Genomic DNA, 20,118 nt, shown 5'->3' on the forward strand with positions numbered 1-20,118 from the left:
ATTAAGCCATTCAGAAACAGTTGCAAACCTGGGCGTTATTTTCAACTCTAAGCTAACTTTTATCCCTCATATAAAACATGGGGTTAAAACTGTTTTTATCATCTTAGAAATCTGCCTAGGGTCCGCCCACTACTCTCTCTTGCTAATATGGAGATGCTAATGCAAGCTTTTATCATGAGTAAAATGGATTATTGTAACGCCCTGCTTGCTGGTCTTCCAAAAACTAACATTAAGAACTTTTAGCTTCTCCAAAATTCTGCTGCACGAGTTCTCACCAAGACCAGGAGGCCGGCTCACATCACCCCAATTTTAAAATCTCTGCATTGGCTCAATTTTAAGATACTTTTGACAGTTTTTAAATGTCTTAACGGTCTTGTGCCTTCTTGTTTATCGGATCTTTTAGTAAGATATGAACCCTCACGGACCCTAAGATCCTCTGGCACTGGTCTTCTAACCATTCCGACTGTAAAAACCAAAACCTATGGAGAAGCATCTTTTCAACACTATGACCCACGTTTATGGAACAGTCTGCCAGAGGACCTGAGAGCCGCAGAGAGCATTAATGCTTTTAAGAAAAGGCTCAAGACCCATCTTTTTAATCTGGCTGTTAGCTAATTTTTTATTACCACTATTTATTTATTTATTTATTTTATTCATTTATTTAGTTTTATTTATCCATTTTATCTTGTTTTATGAACTTACACTAGATTTTAATGTGTTATTTTAATAGTAATTGACCTTATTTCAACGTTTTGTTGTTTACTGCTTTTATCAATATTTACTTTTTCATTCTCTTTTTTATTTTATATTTATTCATTTTTCCAGTGCTTCCTCAGTTGGGACCTCTCCCTCTGGATGGGGACCTGCATCACCTCTTTGCTGTGGTGGACCCCATCAGTTAGGGGGTGGGAGATGTGAAAGAATTGGGGGGTTGTGTAGGTACGGAGAGGGGGGGCCCTATTTTTATTTGTATTTATTTATTTTTGTGCTTGTTTATTTTAATCTTCATGCTTGTTTTTATGTTATTTATTTTGCTTTGTTTTAATGTAAAGCACTTTGTGTTATTTTTTTTTTTAGAAAAGTGCTTTATAAATAAAGTTTGATTGATTGATTGATTGATTGATCAAACCCTAACACACCCATCCAGAAAACCAAAAGAGCATTCAGACAGTGTAAGGTACTGCATTGACCGCTTTCCTCCAGTCTTCTTTCAACATAATGAAATGTTAAAGTTCAACATTTTTAGTTTATTTTGTCCTTTTTCTCCCCTTTGCATACATTTCAGAGTTTGGTGAGGTGTACCACAGGGTTCTATATTTGCTTCACTCTTATCATTGTCTTTTTGACTATTCTATTGGGGGAACTCAGACATTCACTTTTATCTACTTGCTGATAATACCAGGAATGTGGTGTGTTATCTGCATATAAAAGTAAATGCTTGAGTGGAGAACTGATTCACTTTATTTGCTGTTTCATCTTTTACCCTGAGTGGAACCCATCCATCCGCTAAACCAGCTTAATCCCTTTCGGGGTCACTGGGTTCCTGGAGCCTATCCCAGCTGTTGTTAAGTAAAGGCGGGGTGCAGCAGTCCATTGCAGGGCCACACAACAACACAAACTCAAATTCACAACTATAGATCATTTAGAGTGACCAACTGGCCTACAATGCATGTCCTTGTGGGTAGAAGCTGGAGGAAATCCACGCACGCACGGGGACAACAAGCAAACTCCACACAGACAGGTCCCAGCTGGGTTTTGAACCTTCTCAATGTGAGATCAGGTAGCCGCTGCACCACCGTGCAGCCTGCTAAGCGGGACTAATATCTATAAAAGCTTAATAAGTTTGACTCAACTCTCCTGTAGCTCTTTTTAGAGAGTCACAGCTCCATCCCTAAACTCTGAGGACAAGAGATACTGACCTCCCCCTGTACACAAACTTCATGGGTTCCACAGCCAGCGCCGTAGCAACGATGTCATCCGCGTTGTGCCGGCGTCCTCCCACCACCATCAGACCATCCATCTTCCCGGCAACAAAGATGAGACCTGCGGGTCCGATGAATCCCAGCAGACCAGTTCTGGTGAAGGGAAGGTCGCTGATAGAGGAGCCATCGTTGGCCAAGGGGAAGACCTGCACATGAGAGTGAACATGTGAGCAGTCAGGACAGCAAAGGAGGAATGACCTGAAGGGTTGGTGGCCTCACCTCAAAGGTGTTCTTGGTCATGCCGCTGAGGCCGTAATACGAGGTTCCCGTGGCAACAGTGCAAACACACAACTCGCCGATCTCGTCGGTTTTACAGAGCTGAGGAACGCCTTCGAGCTTTACCACACACATCACACCTGCAGGAAGAGACCACAACTCTTAGAGCGGCTGGAGCTCACAAAGCTTTACCCAAGACCAAAATGAAACTGTTTGATAGAACTGATGTCTGTGTTTTGAACACAAAGTCAAGTGCCGCCTGAATAAAGTATCTAACACTGCGCATGCCACTAAGAGAGAATGAACCTTAAATAGTCTTATATTAAATCAAGTTAGATCTTAATCTTAATCTGAACCTTGGCCTGAGGTTTTACACCTCGTTCAAGAGCAGAATTAAACTAATGTGTTTTTTACAGAGTACATTTATTTAAAAAAAAAAAAAAACTTTCCTCCAAACAATCAGCAAAAGTTTTTAAAAGAAAAGGTATCAACAGAAATTTTCTGCTTACAGATTCAATCTAGTTGAAAATGTTTTTATACAGATGTTAAAAAGAAACCAATAAATGCTAATGTCAAAAATAAAAAAGCAGAGAAATAATAAAGGGAAAACAGTTGGAGGGCAAACTATAAAAGATAATGAGGAAAGAAGAACCGAAAAGTAATAAGAAACCTGTCATTCAGATTCAATAAAAGTGATGAATTTCTTAAATGTGAGGAAACATTTCCCACTTGTTCGAGTTTTACCTCCGGGCATGACAGAACCGACGTCCTGCAGCGTCAGGACTGACAGTTTCTCCTCCGAGTCAACCCGGATTACGCCGTGGCTTAGACCCTGCATAGAAAGGATGCCCCGCCCAGGTGGCGTGCTGCCCTCCTCCAGGGGCCTGCACAATGAAGGGAGGAGCTCCTTTTAGGAAGGTGAGACACTCAAAGAAAATGTGGAAAGAAAGAAAAAATGTCTTTATGAAAAACCCAAAATGTATTAAATGTAAACCCAGACAAAAGAAAACCTAATTTGGGAAATTTGGGACAAATAAGGATTTAAAAATTCTTAAACAAAACCTAGTTAGAATAAAAACAAGATCAAAATCTGGCAAAAACCTGGTGACAGTAAATAAAGCTCAACTCTCAAACACATGTGCCTAGAAAAAAAAAAACCTCCTTTGCACCCAGTAAAGTTGTACCAGCACATTCTGGATTTAAAGACACTTCCATCTGTAACTGTTAGACCCTGCAGTGTGAGCCTGATGCAGGTCAGGACTGTAATGTGAAAGCACAGGCTTTTACATAAGAGAAGCTCATGAAGGAGACAGGAAGGGTTTAAGATTGTTTTTAAAACGTCACAAAAGTGTGAAGTCAGGACAAAAACTAGGTTTTTAAACACAAACAAAAATAAAGCAGATCAGAAAAAAATCAGGTTTGATCATAATCTCATTTTCCACGATTCTCTCTGAAAATTGACACCTGAAAGCAGCACTCAGATGAGATGGATGGACTTCTGGAGGCAGAGGCTTAGCACAGCAGAGAGGGAGGAGCTTGTTTTTATTTATTTTTTAAGCCGTTAAGATCCAATCCATAGCATTGGTTTTGCAACTTTTCTGTTTGCAGCAAATCCTATGCTGTAGAATCCTAACTTTTTCTTTTTGTTTCTCTTTTACATCAAGATTTAAAATACTAAAACATTAAAAGGAAGAAATGAAAGAAAAACTGCAATATTAGAGCACATTTGTTGAAGTCAGGTTTACTTTGTCATTATTTGTAGAGGGACTTTACTTTTTTTCTTCATGCATCTTACATTAAAGCAGGTTTTTACCTGCTGGCATGTTTACCTCTGTATGGCGACAGTCAGCGCCTCGGGGGAGCTGGCACAGGGACAGATGACCTCCGGCTTCAAACCTTTCGTTTGGAAGACGTTCAGGAAGGCGTCACAGGACGAAATCGACCCTGAAACAGAAATTCTTCTCTGTTCAAAGCAGGTTGTAAAGCAATCCTTCAAATTTCAGGATTTACAGGTTTAAAAGTTATTCTAGTAAAATATATTTGCCAAAAGCAGAATTCCTCCCAGGTGATCTCACACCTGAGGAGGCCCTTTATGTAATAAATTGATTCAACGGTATTAAAATGAATGAGGCTGAATCATTCAAATGGATAACGCCTGCAGCTCTTCCCAGTTCTTCTTGAAGCACCAGGCAAAGTGGGGTTCTTATAGCCTCCACTTATGTAAGAATAACAGTAAAATTCATAGAATGGTAAAGTGAACAGGCTGTACAGTTTCTGTCATTACCGCGCTCTCTCTGTGAAACATGCTTCAAAAGTCTGTCCAAGTTAAAACATAACAAGACAAAACATGCAAAGCTCCAGTTATTTACCTCAACGTATCAAAGTGCATTTGAAATTTAAATATGAACAATGCAAAACAAACTTTGATGAGACACAAAACACATTTCTTCTGACATGGCTGTTAAATGTTGGTATTTACAAAGGTGGGCACTGGGAATGAATACACTACACTAAAAAAATTTGAGAAAAAAATGCAACTATTTTATTTTACTTATCAATATTTGTTTATTTATTATAATTTATCCTGTGATGGAAAGGTAGTTCTCTGTTTGTGCTACATTTGTCTAATTAGTTCTTTATGTTACTCCATTTATTATGCACATTGGGGTTATTGCCTTGATGAGAAAACATTCAGACTTTGATTTATTTTCATAACTTGCCTTTACAAGTATGTTCAGTTAAATTTAATAGATTCATTTTGACTTGAGTGCGGTTATTTTGAAGTAACGCTGGTCTTGCTTGCCTATAGTTTTTGGCACCTTTATCGACCCCTGCAGGGCCACATTTTACACTATAGTACAGGGCAGCTTCAGGATTAAGTTGAGGAAAAGCAGAGTCTGTTTCTTCCAAACAGATCTATTAGAATTTAGACCTATTGAACACATATCCTGTGGTCATTTCTCTTCAATGTTAAAGCCAGATGATGAGAGGACTGCACAAACTGGGTAAAGTTCGTTCACCAATTCCCTGTAATTAATAGAAACCCAAAAACCTTTTTGATTTAGTCACAATCAGATTTAAAGCGGTTAACAATGTCAATGAGAACAATGGCACATTTACGTTGTGTATTGGAGGGCACCAATGTGAACTCGGATATTTTCTGCCTCAAATTTCTCCTCAAATTTAAGAAAATGTTTTAAGCTTGTCTGCAGTCATGCATGAAACTTAAAGGTAAACAAATGAACAATGATCAACCCAAAGTAATTACTCAAGTTACTCATCCTTTTTGTTTCCGCTTTCATGTAGATGCTAAGGGAAAAATCAGACTGAAAAAGGACATGGAAAAAAAATGGAAAAACAATTTGTTCCGAATGAGTCTGCTTAATTTTGTCTGGATCGAGTCCTGAACCTCCCGTTTGGTCTGTATTCAAACTACCATCAAGGGGACTTTCCTGTTCCGGTGTAGGTACCATAACCGTTCGTCCTGGAACTTCCGTTCAGGATCCTGGGACTAGTGCTGACGTCACATTATGTGATTGGCTGTACATTAGTCCGATGACGTGTCAGATAGTGATGGTCTGGACAAATTACTATACTACCATAGAAGAGATATTATGAAGTCTGTTGTAAACAAACAGAGCTCCGACATAGAGCGAGATTGTCTTCTAAATGTGCCTTTATTTTGTTATGATTATTATTAAATGCATGTTCGCTTATAGTTTTTTTAATCCGTGCGCCCAGTGCTTTATTATTGGCAGAACGGACCCAGTAGAACAACATTTAGCTGTGCTGACAACAATTTCAGCCACGGCTGAACTCAAACTTAAACAAGCGGTTTGTGGCAAAATCTCTTTGTAAAAATTACAAAGAATATTGTCGTACATATTTTATGAGGGAAAATAACTTTAGGTTACAAAAGGGAGAGTGAAATGAAAATTTGTAGAGCCTGAGCAGATCTCGACACAACGTAGTTTGTCCAAGTGGGGTTGCCGTAGTGTGACGTTACCTTCAGTCGAAAGGACCCCGAACGTTTAGTTCCAGGCCAAACGGTTATGGTAACTACACCGGACCAAAGCTTGTAAACGAAACCATGTGACTAAAGATCTCTTCACTCATTTGACAGGAAGTATGGGGGCGGGGCAAAGCAACTACAGAACTTATGGAAGTCCTGCGCTTTGCAGTCATTGTCGGGATAGATCACTTATTCAGACTTTATATTTCGCAGAACAATTTTTAATCAAGGTCAGGTACAAAACTTTTTACTGCTGCTTTGGTATGGTGGAGGTATGTTACAAGATGAATACTGGCAAGAAGATTAATGTTTATGACATATAGATTGTGGGAAAATAGTGAGAAATGTGTATCACGCTAAAAGTTGTTTTGATGAGTCAGCATTCATCCGATCATATTTCAGTGAGATGGTTTCTCATCGTTGTGGTGTTAAGCCATTGTTTTAAGAGAATTCTACAAGGTAGCTTTTAGGATGATGTCACAGCAGCCCTGGGAGCTTATAAGAAGTGTTTTCTGTGGTGTTAAAATAAACATTCTAACAAGTAAACAGTTGGACCCTTTTTTCTGTTTGATAACACGTCAATAGTTGCTTTACATTTGTCTGGAGCTCATCCGTTGCTTAATGAGAATTTTGGAGCCAGAGTGGGTTGATGAACATTTGCATCAATAGGCATCAAGGGGTTGAATTGACACTCAAGTTAAAATTTTCTATCACTGCCATTTAACAGAAACCTTAATAAAAGTGTGTGAAATGTACAAGAAGACCCTTTTTGGTTCCTTTTATCAGTCCCTCAGTTGATTTATCCTTTTGCTAGAAGTGCAGTCATTCAGGCTCCAGTCTTTTCTTACATGGATTTGAACCGTCAGCCACCACCAGCATGCGCAGCGAGCTCAGGTTGACGTCTCGCTGGTCCCGATGGGCCACCAGAGCCCAGTGCATGTCCCGCGATTTCACACATGCCACCTTAGCTATAAACAAAAAACAGGACAAAATAAACACACACACACATATAAAGATGTTCTGTAAGAGCTGTGAGAACTTTTGAGAACACTTCAGTTCAAGAGAACTTTAACTGTTATTTATTGTCTGTAAAACACAAGTTTGTACTTGTCTATATATTCAGAAAACTAGCCTTTGCAACCTGCCATTTATGGGCAAATTCAGAGAAAGCGTTTTAGATTAAATATGAGACTAAAGCATTTGTATTTGGTTTGCTATGCTAGCTAACCACAGCAGGTTTCAAGTAATAATGCTATGATTAAGGAGTGATAAAAAGGTTTGTGTGCACAATTTATATTTGAAAGCTAATGACAGCCGGGGTCAAATGTTTATGCCAGTCACGAGCAGTGAGGTTGATGGCTGGTGAGGCACTGACTCCTCTGGAGTCAGATTCACAATGAAAGAACTGAATATTTCACCATTCATCCAACGGCAGCTAACAGCTTATAAAATACACACAAGAAAATATTTGTCCTTTTAGATTCCTTCTCCACAATGATATATGTGATATGTTAGAAAGTCTTCCTTATTTTCCTTTATTTTATGTGAGTTTCTCCCCCTCAATGGAGAAAGACGTTCTTAGTCTGTTTCTACGGCAGCAGTGTAGCTACGAAGCAGCTGTCAGCTCACGCCCGCCCCCTGCTGGTGAGGCTTGTCTCACCTAAAGCCTTTTCTGCTGGCCTACAGCAGCGTTTTTAGCGCATGTCTCTGTTAGCATTGAGTCCTGCCGTCAGACATGAGGCACAGCGCTTCAGAGGCTCATCCGGAGATTCAGCTGAGATTCGTCAGTGATCGCGCAACACTCAAATTTAGCGATTTTAACCTCAGAAACTGTGGAAAACTGATTGAGTTGACTGAAAATGTATATTTAACACAGATCAGTGGAAAATAATATTTACCTAATTTACCTTTTTCTATTTGATCACGTTTATGACAGGTGAGGCTGTGCCTCACTTGCCTCACCTGACCGCACGTCACTGGTTTCTGCCTTTATCTAAACTTAACTAACAGATTCAGTTTGTCGATGTAAACACATGGAAAAAAGCTACCAGTGAGCTAAGGTGTTCCACAGGGTTCTGGAAAAGGACAAATTCTGTTTATCTGTATGCATTATACTATCAAAAATGTTTATGCTTTTTTTATTATATGCTAATGATTCTATGTAAATAAAATGCTAAAAAAGTAACCAAGACAGTTTTTTTTAATACATCATAATTTTCATTTTATGTAATTCACTTTTTGTCATTTGATTTATTGATCCTCATGGACTTTTTACTGACCTTAATCTGTGTTGGTGAGGAATAAATAACGGATTAGAAGTCAAGAACCGGATAATAATAGTTTATGTAAAGAAAAGAAAAAAGTTAAGTAAAGCAAATCAGAGGTGGGATTATATAATTTCGCTTCCTTTTAAGTAATTAATTAAACTCCTTTTGACAGAGTTAATATGTAAAAGTTTCATTGCATCATATTCTGTATGCGTAAGAGCTTCTATGTCTATTCATGATTAAGAGTAATAATTGCAGTATTTACATGTGTGTGTGGAAGTAAGAGTATGTATATGTATTTTACAATTACGACTTTGATAAATCTCCATATAGACACGTTTCTGTTATTTTCTTTTGGTTTGATTGCTTGAAATAAACCATTTCCAAATCCAACATGTGCTAATAATTCTTTACAAAATTATTTTACCTACAAATGGGTGATTTTTTTTATAAGCCCTGACAGGAAAAACAGCAACACTGTTGTAAAAACATTTTTTAAAAGGGTCCTGGATTATTTTTTGGCACTTCATTTAGTTTTACAGTTTTAAACATCAAGACTTTTGCATTTATCCTGTAAAACTTATTTTCTGTTGGAATACTTCAGTGTTTTCTTTTTAATATTTATAAAGGATAAATAGTCTAAACAAGTTTCTATAAAGTCCACAGCCTGATAAAATAATTCACATTTGAAGCATTATTCACCCCTCTTAGTTTTATTGGGTCACCATGAACTTAGAATATAACAGAGTTAAATGTTACTGCTGAGTTATAAGCGAGTTTGACCCTGCTTTTGACAGGTGCAGCTAAATTATCACCCAGTTAATTATTAAACAGGAGATAAAATCATTTTATTAGATTTTTTTTGTCTGAGATAAAATGTAATTATTTCATTTAGACAGTTTTACCTTTGTACAGGCAGACTTTCTGGATCCAGGACAGTGGGTTCACCTTCATGAGAGCGTAAGGAATACTGATGACATGCATCATGTTCATCACACTCTGGGGAGCAGACAGAAAAACACAGATTTGATTTGGGTTTTTTTGCACAGAACAAAATGTGAAATGAAACATATGCAACTTGTTTAAACAGATTTAAAAAAAAAAACAGAAACCTGGCTGCAACATGCAACGTGCTGAACATGACAAATGGTTACTTTGACGTCCACATTTGTTCACCTGCAAATATTTTACTTCACTTTAAATCAGACAGAGGTTTTCTCTGAATTTAGAGAACAGTGGAAGCACTCGGATCACTGTAACACAAAAAGATGCTGAAAAAAATACTAAGGAGATATTTCACCTTCTCCTTTTTCCATTTGCTGAAACTATCTGTGAACTCTTGATGTTAGAGTAGAACTTTTGCAAGAAAAGCTCAACTTGATGGCATACTTCCAGTGCTTTGTTTTCTAACAGGTAATTTCAAAAATGTACAATGTGTAAAATAACTTTATTTTTTCTCAGGAATAAAAATATTTTTAAAGGTTAAACTGCCCCTTCATCTTGGTTCCTTTGCAGAGGTTGTTTGTTAATACAGTCCTATTTAATCAATCTTTTCATATATTTGTGTTTTGTAGCTCCTTTTTGGAAACGTATGTTGTTTTTCTGGATGCTAGACTAAACTTCCTGTAAATTTCCTTCAGAAGAAAAGAAATATGTTGTTTTTTCATTAAACAATTCTGTCAAAGTCTTCTATACTTTAATTAAAGTTTTTATTTTCTTACTGTTTGGACGGCGTGCCACAACCCCACATCCTTCTTGAAATCTAGAACATTTACGATGGTCTCAGCTGAAAACAGAGACGACAAACAGCAGGTTGGTGCTGCGAATGACAGTTTTCCAGATGAATGTTCCTGATCCAATCAGGGTCTTCTGGAATCAGGCGAGGGGATGGAGTTGGTGAAGTTACCTTCTGTGTAAGAGCAGGACTGTGTGAGGCTCTGGCAGTGTGTGAGCATGGCAATTCTCGTCACTGTCACGCCAAGCACGCCACCATCTTTACACGTTTTATACTGCAAAGAAGAAAAAAACACACCCTGTTTTTGTGTGTGTGTGTTTAAAAAAAATCCCACCCATATTTAGTATACTAATAATAATTGTAGATATTGTGTTGAAATAAATTATAAAGGAAAAAATCCTACAATGTTTTGCTCTCTAATAGAAAAAAACAGGATAATCTACATGCATAAATAAATATACATCAATTCTTAGGCTGTTCCAGGAGAAATGAAGCTGAAATATCTAGATGTTCATTCAATATGTGTCATTTCTTACATCCTATATGTAAAAGTGCAGCACACATAGAAATGATTGAACTAAACACAACAACAAAAAAAACATTTTGCATGCTCAGATTATTGTTTCACAGTTTTAAGCAAAGCTAAATCTTGCTATGCAAACTGTTGCCTGTCAGAGAGCTTTGACAGTCATTGTCAGATGTTGTCATGGTAACAATAAGAGTTAAAATCGTGTCTCTCTGCTTCTCAATACAAGCAAAAATAAGATGGCATGTGTGGAAAGAATCATCAGACTGTTTTTTCGCTGTGACCCATCTTCTAAAAATAAATAAACAGGTTGGTAGTGATTTCCTCTCCCATGCCCTCTCCTTGATTATTTTTTGTATTTCCCCCCTTGTTAATCCAAAATGCAATCATGGAGGCTTTTTACTTTGCTGCCATTGTAATTATCCCCGTTAGCGGAAATCAAATCGATCCCCCCGGATGATAGCATTGACCAGCAGCCGGCTGAAGCGCGGTCAAACATCCTCTGAGCTGCGGCGTGAGTCGACTCCGTAACAGCAGCATCGATTTCATGCCTGAAGGCACAGAGCCGGAAATGCTCTGCTGTCCCGCAGCGGATTACATTCAGCGTCACAGAATGCGTTACCTCGATGTAGGCCGTGTCCTGAGTGGCTTCCTTGATATACGGGAACCAGTCTCTGGGCGGTTTGGAGAGGTGTTTGGACTCCGTGACAAACCACAGCACCTTTGGCCAGCCTGAAGCACAACGACACAAACACCAACTAAAGGATTAGAAACAGGGAGAATACCAGGAAGCTTTCTGCTGAGCTCTGTTCCTTGGTGATCTAGAATGTGGGTCCACTCAATCACTTTTGTTTGTAGGTAAACAAATAGCCCAAATAAATGGGAAATAACTTTAGATACAAACATTTATTGGTATTTTTCACCCAATCAGAAACAAAACAAGGAGTTATTCTTTAATAATTTGAATTTTATCAACAAACAACCTGTTTTTAAACAGTTCTAGTCTGCAGGCTTAAAAAAGTTGATGAACTTCTTGTTTGAAAATAAAACTTTTACTTTGAAAGAACAAATTAATTAAAAAAGATGAAAGGTTAATGACCTTTAAAGCTAAATTCCCAAACCCATTCTTTTCCCCCTCACTAGATTAGGTTCACTTCCTCTTTTGTCTTGCAGCTCAGACAGTTTTAACGAAACAACAAACCCACGCAGAAGTATACTTATCTGAACCCATGCTGCTGTTTATTTGGAGGCTCAGGCCAGTTGAAGGATAGGAAGAGGGATTTATGAGAAGTAGGAGGTTTGGCATGGAGAACACACCAAAGGAGAAAACACAAAACAGGAGTCTTGGAGGGGGCAGGTAAAAAAAACTTTACGCAGAAAAACAATTTTGAAAAATTGGCACTTTTATAGACAAATACACCTTCACAGCAAACACCTTTCAAGGTTCTGTATTAAAGCATGAACTCATGTAAAAGGATTATATTATAAAGGAATTCTTTTTATGTCAGATTATGAGTGGGATTATTTCAAAATGATGTCCAGGAGAAGTGAAAACATCTGAAATCCTGTTTGATCTTTGTTAACAAGGTCTTAGTCACATCTTCCCTATTGGGTGAAAAATGGTCAAACCTGTACAGGATAAGCAGAATACGAAGTATAGAGGTCATAGACTGCGTGGTGAGCCCGTAAATGTTTGTGCGCATTGTGTTCTACAGGAATGCTGCGGGCGACAGCTAGCAGTGGGTGAGACGCAAGCATGTCCCAAGGTAACTACATGTGTCCTCCCCGGATCTGGACAACCCCAAAATACCAGCAGCACCCACACTGGTTGAACTTTGACTAATAAGGGAATCGGATTTGGTCGTGACATAGGGATGGTCTCCCTTTATATTCACGGAAGTTTCAACCATTTGAAAATTGATCATGGGGCAAAAATGAATAAGTCTCTTGCTGAAAGAAAATGCTTGCAGCGAGATACTTGAGGTTTGCACTACTTTTATTTTTCGTACCTCCTCCAGTTGTAGGTATATGCACTAGTGTGAGCTACAGTCCAGTTCAAGAGTCCCATTTCAGCACGTTCTTGAACGCGCGACACGTGCCTGGTGTGAACGTTAGCATAAGGCTTTACATTAAAAAAATCAGCCTCCTCTGTTTCTAAAATGATGGGCTGAGGTCCTGTGGTGTTCTTGGTCATGTAAAAGCACGCAGGGATCACAGATAGTCTGCAGATTGGTGCTGTGAAGGCCGCTGATGTCTGAATTAATGCTGCAGCAAGTGAGACAGAAAAAACCATCAGCCTCGTCAATGAGATGAGCCAAAATCCTGATGATCGATATGAGGAGCACTTCACTTTAATGAGTCCTGCACACAACTCCCAAACCCCACGCTGAGCAAGCAGCCATGAATCCGGCTGCATCACGCTGCTATTTATACATCCATTACTGCCAAGCAAACAGCGTTTCCACTGGAGACTTTCTCGCTTTCTCTGTTCTGCGCTAATGTCTCTCTGTTCCTAATTCAACTCGCTCATGTGAATTGTCGGTTGTTTTTCCATCGATTTGCCTCTTCGACTCCCTCTGTCCTTCTCTATATCTTCTTAGTCTGATGCTCTCAGTTTGTGTTTTCACCTCTCTGGAAAGAAATGATCATTTTCCATCAGCCATAAACTCAGGGCTGCTGCAAAATGTTCATTAGCCCCGAACTCAGGGAGCTTTTTATTTGTGAAAAACAAAAAAAACAAAAAGAAAACTGTCTGCTCTAATGGATCCTTATTAAAGCTCCAAGTTTGATTCTAACATCAATTCTACCCCATTATTAGTGTTTGGAATAGCTCACGATCCACTTATGTCTGAGTTCATTTTATTTGTGTCATGAATTAATATTTCATACTGTTTAACTGTAGCAGCCTCAGTGGTCTGCAACTTCCCAAATTTCAATTAGAGCCAATCAAATGGATCATAAGTCTGGCTGTAACACAAGCATTAATCAGAACTCTGTTTGGTTTTGAGTCCTCACTATAAGGATGTTTTCGGACATCCATGTAATAACCAGAACTCATTTATTTCAATCTGTAAATGCTGCAGCTGATGAAGCGCTTTTGTTTTGTTCTTTTACACTTGACACAAGGCGCAACAAGGACTGCTGCAACAACACAAACAACAATCAGGGCATTTGACAGCATTCTGGCTGACCTCTGAACTGCTGGACCTCCCCTGTGGGGCTCTTTGGTAGGCCTTTATGGCAAGCGTCACTGGTCAGGGCCACCGTGACTCCACAGCTCCCCAGCAGAAAGCCGATCTGCTGGCTGCCGGCGTCCTGCAGACAAGACACAGGGTTTTGATCAATGAACATGGATCCTGAGGATTTGGTTTAAATTTAGCATAAAAGCACCTAATAAACACAGTGGGACAGATTTATTCAACTCGTATTTCACAGCAGAGCTGAGAGTCACCGTTTCTGCAGTTGGGATCGCAAAAGAAAAAGAACCTCCTCCATAGCCATAAAACATCCAAAAACCGGTGAGTGACCTGCTGGTTTATATTGAAAGCATTTGAAGGCAGCTTTTTATTGCGCCATGGTTACACAAACGTACTGAATTTGGAAAAAATTTGAAAGATTTAAGCCAAATAGCAATAAGAAAATCTAAACTAAAACTAAGGTGTTCTGTAGATGAGGATAAGACAGTCATTCATTAGGCCAACCACCAGATAATAAATCTACCCGGAGATATGGGGGAAAAAAAGGTTTTGGAATCAAATATCTTAATGCCTTGGAGGATAAATTATTGTATCTCTCACCAATGTAAAGCACAGCATTCTTAAATATCAGTCCCCAATCTGGACATAATGGTGTGGATGCATTTACTCGTTTTTTATGTCCATTTCTCCTTAGCATTTTATATGCTCTCTATTTTTATTGTACCTTTTATAAATGTTGTTTCTTTTTCTTTCTTTTTAAGGTCTTGTCACTTAGATGTTGAGTCTGTGATAAAGTATTTACCGTAATTTCCGGACTATAAGCCGCTACTTTTTTCCTGCGCTTACAGTCGTGCGGGTTATTCAGTGACGCGGCTAATTTAAGGTTTTAATTGGCGGCCGCCATGTACGTATTTTCGGACACAGTGAATGGTTTGTATTCTCTATCTAACACCAAGCACAAGTCATTTGTTTTTCAACACACCTCTGAGCAGCCAAACAGCATGGACTTGACTTTAGGTCTTAGACACTTCAGTCATGGTTCAACAAAAGGAAACACACATGCCCGGCCGCATCCCAGAATCCTTTGGTGCCATTAGACCCAACGTGCACGTAATCGCCACTACAATATGATGAAGCTTTCAAGTTAAAAGCAATAGTTAAAAACAGCGTGAAAAAATCCACCGTCACCAACGGGTTTGGAAAAGCCGGTCAGCTGCGTGACGGAGAGAACAGCGCATGCTCAGGAGTGAATTTACCTCTGAGTCATAGTGACTCGGCTGGCTGCACGTAAATATGTGGGAATAACATCAGCCTTTATTTTGTCGGGACACGACTGGAAACACAAATTGACGTGGTCGTGTTAACGGTTTCCAAGGACTGAGCGGAGTTTTGCATTGAAACGCTCACAGCTTCCGTGTGAGCTGGAGACTGCGTGTCGTGTGAGCTGCGGGCCGATGGCAGTCTGAAGGCTCCCACACGTAACAACGCATCCGCCCCTCATACACAAAACGTACAGTATTAAGTCCGATTGCTCTGCACAGACACGATTTGCTCCGTTCACCGGCGCAATGGGGACGAAGCGCTCCTTCCTGTAGCCGCGCTGGCCAGAGCTGTCGGAGTAGATAGGAAGGGGAGACAAGGAGCGCGCGGGAGCGCGGAGCGCGGAGGCGTCGAGCCATTCTGCAGGCTGCAGCCAGGGCTTACTCGAGGCGTCCGCGGAGCAACAGTGTTTGTTGTGGAAGGAAACTTCTGACCCACGCGCCGCGAGGAGGCGCGCGTATCGCGCTGAGGCGCGCGCTTTTCAGTCGTCGCTGCTTTATTTTACTAGCGTGTTTTTTAACCAGCCCTGTTAGTACCGTAAGGCTGCCGCGACACAAGCGGAAGGAGAGCTTTTCCCGTTCACCCCTCCATGCACTGCTGATACTTGCTCATTCTTAAACATGTACAACAGTATGGCGAGCCGGGCATTGGCCCCGCCTTTAGCCCCTAAGACTCATGGGAAATGGGGGATCGCGCATGTAAATTTCCTCATCATAACTGAGGGATGTAATGTTGATTATATGGTTACTGTTTGTAATTTTATGTATGATACCTAGATTGTCAATAAGTTAAAAAATAAAAAATAAAAAAAATAAATAAAAAAACCATAACTGAGGAACTTGTGAACAGAATAGAGGTGCATGCTGTTTGGCAGATGTAGATAAACTCAAATACATGGGCCTGAGGCAAAGCTGACTCCACCCACTGTGTACTAATGAATCACACTTACTCTGGGAGTCAAGATGTGATTTGTCAGGATGACAATATTGCCTAATACATGCGGCTTGTACTCCAACGCGGCTTGTGTATGTATAAAAGTAGTTATTTTTTTTATTTTTTTTTTTTTTTAACTTGTCCTGTCCAACAGCTAGGCAAACAGATGAGAGCTGAGGGCCTCTTGTGTTGGACATATTTTATTCTAACAAGAGGGGTTATTCATCTTCAGACAAACCAAAGGTATGTCTGAATAAACCCCTTTTGTAATTGAGGCCAAACTTTATTAATTTCAATCATGTTTGAAAATCTTTGGTGTTGGACCGGACGGAAAAGGAAAGAGGGGAACAAGAGAGAGGGACGTTAGAGAGAGGGGGGGGTAGGAGGGTGATAATAGGAGGGGAAGGGGGGTAAGACCATGAAGCAGCATAGAGCAGGCAGGTTTACTGGTTGTTTATCGTTACGGTACGGTTCACATGTAGTACAAAAAGGGCGGGGCCTGTTCACACACACTCAAATATTATCAACACACCTGCTAGCCGCAGAAATGTCCACATGTCAACATGCACACAAAACAGATAGTGTTCACGAACGCATACTTATGCCTTTAAACCAACTAGTGTGAAATCTTTCATTCATTCAATCATGCAAACTATTAGTGCAAAGGTGAGCTAACACCTGTGCTCAGGTGAGTGTTTATGTTCTTCTAAAATGGATGTTGGAATGTGAAAAGAAGGAGGAGGAGCGCCCAGCCACCCCCACACCCATACCCCCGCCGCAGCAGCAGCGGCAGCCGGAATTCCCCCAGCGCCACACGGGAACAGGCAGGGAACAACCGCCCCCCGGGCGACCAAGACCGCCACCCAGGCCAGGGCCAGCAGGACCGCCGCGAGGCCCCCAGAGCCAGAGAGCAGGGAGGCGCAGAGGGAAAGAGAGCGCCGCCCCAGCCCAGCCAGGAAAGCAGCCCCCCGCCGCGCCGGAAGAGCCCAACGCAGGGCCCCACCGGAGAGGGACGCCCACAGCCCCAGACGAGCACCCCACCACCACCCAGGAGTTCCGGGCATCCCCCCGCCCCGACCCCAGGTACGAGCCAGGACCCCCCAAGGGAGACCCGCTCCGCACTCCAGGCAGCCACCCACCCGGCCCACGGTTGGTCCAGGTAGGAGCAAGGCAGGGGCCCGCCGCCCCCGCCCAGGAGGGGGGAACCCCGGGGAAAAAAGGGCGGCCCATAAGGGATGTTATAAATATGGCCCGACCAGGCTCGGCCATGTTGGAAGTTTGGCGGGGCCCAGCGCCCAGGGGCAAGGACCAGGACCCACCCCCCAGGGACACGAACACCCCCGGCTCAGGTGTAATATGAACCCCCCCACCGTGCGGAGAGAGCACCGCCGGGCCCAGGGAGCCGGCACCCAAGGGACAGGGCCGCCATCGCCAAGGGGCCCGCACCCCCCACCAGGGACGGGGTAGGGGACAGATGGACCCAGGTCCCACCTTCCTTGTAAAATGTGTGTGCGTGTATGGGTGTTTGAGAGGGTGTTTGTGTGCATGTGTGTGTGTTTATGTTTGAATGTATATATTGAAGGGGGAGGGGTGTGTGTACTAAGGGGGGTGCAGTTAAAATTGGCGAGTAGGGCACTAAGGGGACATCTCCTGATTACTCACAGTGATGTCCCCTCACCCTCCACACCAAGGGGCCCTAAATGTCTAAGGTGCGGTTAAAATTGGCGGGTAGGGTGCCAGGAGGACATCTGCTGCTTGCTGGCAGTGATGTCCAAGCACCCCCCCTACCAAGGACCCTACGTGTCTAAGGTGCAAATAAAACCGAAAGAGGGGGGGCCCACTCCATACGGCAACCATAGGAGGGGGGCCACTCCCAAGTAGCCCCCCCCCAAGGCGCATCGCAGGCTAAACCCCCCACCCCCTCACCCTAATATGAGGTTATATAAGGAAGGGGGTAAATTGGGGACAGCTGGTAGACTGTCCCCCGGTGGTCAAACAGCCGTCCCCCAGCCCACCCCCAGCAAAGGGGCCAGGGCCACCCAGCCCAGGGGCCCACCCCCGGAGGCGCCGACACCCCAGGCCCGGCACCACCCACCCCACACAGAGAGAGAGGAGCCAGAAAGCGTCGCCCCCCCCGGAGCAAGCCCAGGCCCCCACCCCCAGACGCCGGCCCTAGAAGAGCTCTGGTCAGGCCTCGACGGGACCGAGGAGGCCAACCGGCCGAGGCAACCACTGATTGCCTCAGCGGAGACCCCGACCCGCTAGCCCCCCCGACCCGTACTAATAATGGGCCCCCCCTCCCCCCCAGAACGCCCCCCCACAGGACAGGGCCGACAAGCCCCCCACCCCACCCCACCCCAGACCCCGCAGCCGAAGCGGGTGACACCCAGAGCGACCGGGGGCCCCGAGAGGGTTGTCCCGTCCCGTCCCAGAGCCAGGGAAGGGCCGATCCCAGCCCCAGGTGCAGATGGGCAGCCCATCCGGCGCCGCTGGGCCCCCCCCACCCGAGCAGGGCCCCCCGCCAACCCCCCCCAGCACAGGCAAAGGGACCACCCCCCCAAGCCAAGCCAGACCACCACCCCACCCCCCCACCACGCACCCCCACACCCAAGCCCAGAGGACCACGCAGCGCCCCAGCCCGCCCCACCCAGGCACCGGACCCGACCCCCCGACCAACGGAGCCCCCCACCGCCCCCGCCAGGCACCGGAAGCCCCGACCCCCACCCCAAACCACGGCAGAAGGGCAAGGAGCAGCGACGACCAAGCCCTCCACCCCCTAAGTCATGGAGTCAACCACAGGAGACCAGAGAGACTGAATTCTTTCAAAGTTACTTGAGCTTTGGGCTGACATTTTTTCCAAGCTGATATGATCAAACAGCAGATTTCTGTGTTGACTTATGTTTATATTTTTCTTGTTTTTCCAATTTATTAAAATAGTTTTTTTGGCAATACAAAGAGTTATGAAAATGATAGATGCTAATCCTTCTTCTATATCGATGGCACTCATGTCACCAAGCACACAAAGTGACGGTGAGGCAGTGATTGAAACCTTAAGCCAGACTGATAAATCGGCACATACCTGCTGCCAGAGAGCCCTGACAGGAGTGCAGAACCACAGTGCGTGCATGTAGCTGTCGGGTAGATTATTATCACAGTGCTCGCAAATGTCTGAGTTACTGAGACCCATCTTGAACATCCTCTGTCCAGTGTAGTAAATTCTGTGAAGAGTTTTGAGATGGATTAGCTGCAGATTTGGACTTTTTGTCAGTTTAAAGGTGTTTAGACAAAGTTCTGACCAGAAGCTTTCATCTGTGCTGATGCTCAAATCTGCATCCCATTTTTTTGTTGGAAGGGCAATATTGTTATCTAAATTACATAAAAGTTTGTATATTTTGGAGAGAGTTCTATTCATTGAAAAATTAATCAGAGTGGTAACTACATCTGGTAGCTTTAAATCGTCGTCTTTAATTTTATACTTTTTAGTAATACTTGATTTAAGTTGCTGATATTCCAAGAAGTTATTTATTCCATGTTTGTCTTGAAGTTCCTGGGGGGTTATGAATCTTCTATCAATAATTACGTGCTCTAGTTGTTTTATGCCCCCTGCTTGCCAAGCTGGGAAGTGAATCATTTTTTTGTTAATAAGGATGTCCGGGTTGTTCCAGATGGGTGTCATTTTGCACGGTTGAATTGATGATTTTGATATTTTGAGAAATTCCCACCAGGCTGTTAAGGTGGCATTTATATTAATGCTTTTGAAACAATCCTGTTTTTTAACTGTATGGCTAATAAATGGTAGCTGTGACAGGTTGATCTTTCCACATAACACCTGTTCCAAGTCTAACCATGAGTTGGTTTCTGGATTATTTTTTAACCATTTTAAGATATATTGTAATCTATTTGCAAGAAAGTATTTGTGGAAATTAGGTA

The 20,118-nt window shown here is 42.4% G+C and overlaps 1 protein-coding gene across 5 annotated transcripts in view; it reads right to left on the minus strand.

Moving 5' to 3' along the window:
• dip2c (disco interacting protein 2 homolog C) overlaps positions 1 to 20,118 on the minus strand; it is a 201,298-nt gene that overhangs the window by 22,762 nt on the left and 158,418 nt on the right. For all 5 annotated transcript variants that reach the window (XM_020711272.2, XM_020711269.2, XM_020711268.2 and 2 more), the window contains 10 exons: positions 13,930 to 14,053; positions 11,361 to 11,470; positions 10,384 to 10,486; positions 10,199 to 10,263; positions 9,383 to 9,476; positions 7,059 to 7,178; positions 4,028 to 4,142; positions 2,943 to 3,082; positions 2,202 to 2,338; positions 1,920 to 2,128 (listed from right to left, as the gene is read on the minus strand). In XM_020711272.2, coding sequence (XP_020566931.1) covers positions 1,920 to 2,128; positions 2,202 to 2,338; positions 2,943 to 3,082; positions 4,028 to 4,142; positions 7,059 to 7,178; positions 9,383 to 9,476; positions 10,199 to 10,263; positions 10,384 to 10,486; positions 11,361 to 11,470; positions 13,930 to 14,053 — 1,217 coding nt within the window. The remainder of the gene's footprint in view (positions 1 to 1,919; positions 2,129 to 2,201; positions 2,339 to 2,942; positions 3,083 to 4,027; positions 4,143 to 7,058; positions 7,179 to 9,382; positions 9,477 to 10,198; positions 10,264 to 10,383; positions 10,487 to 11,360; positions 11,471 to 13,929; positions 14,054 to 20,118) is intronic.

Source organism: Oryzias latipes, chromosome 17 (genome assembly GCF_002234675.1).
Source record: "Oryzias latipes chromosome 17, ASM223467v1".
Classification (NCBI taxonomy): domain Eukaryota; kingdom Metazoa; phylum Chordata; class Actinopteri; order Beloniformes; family Adrianichthyidae; genus Oryzias; species Oryzias latipes.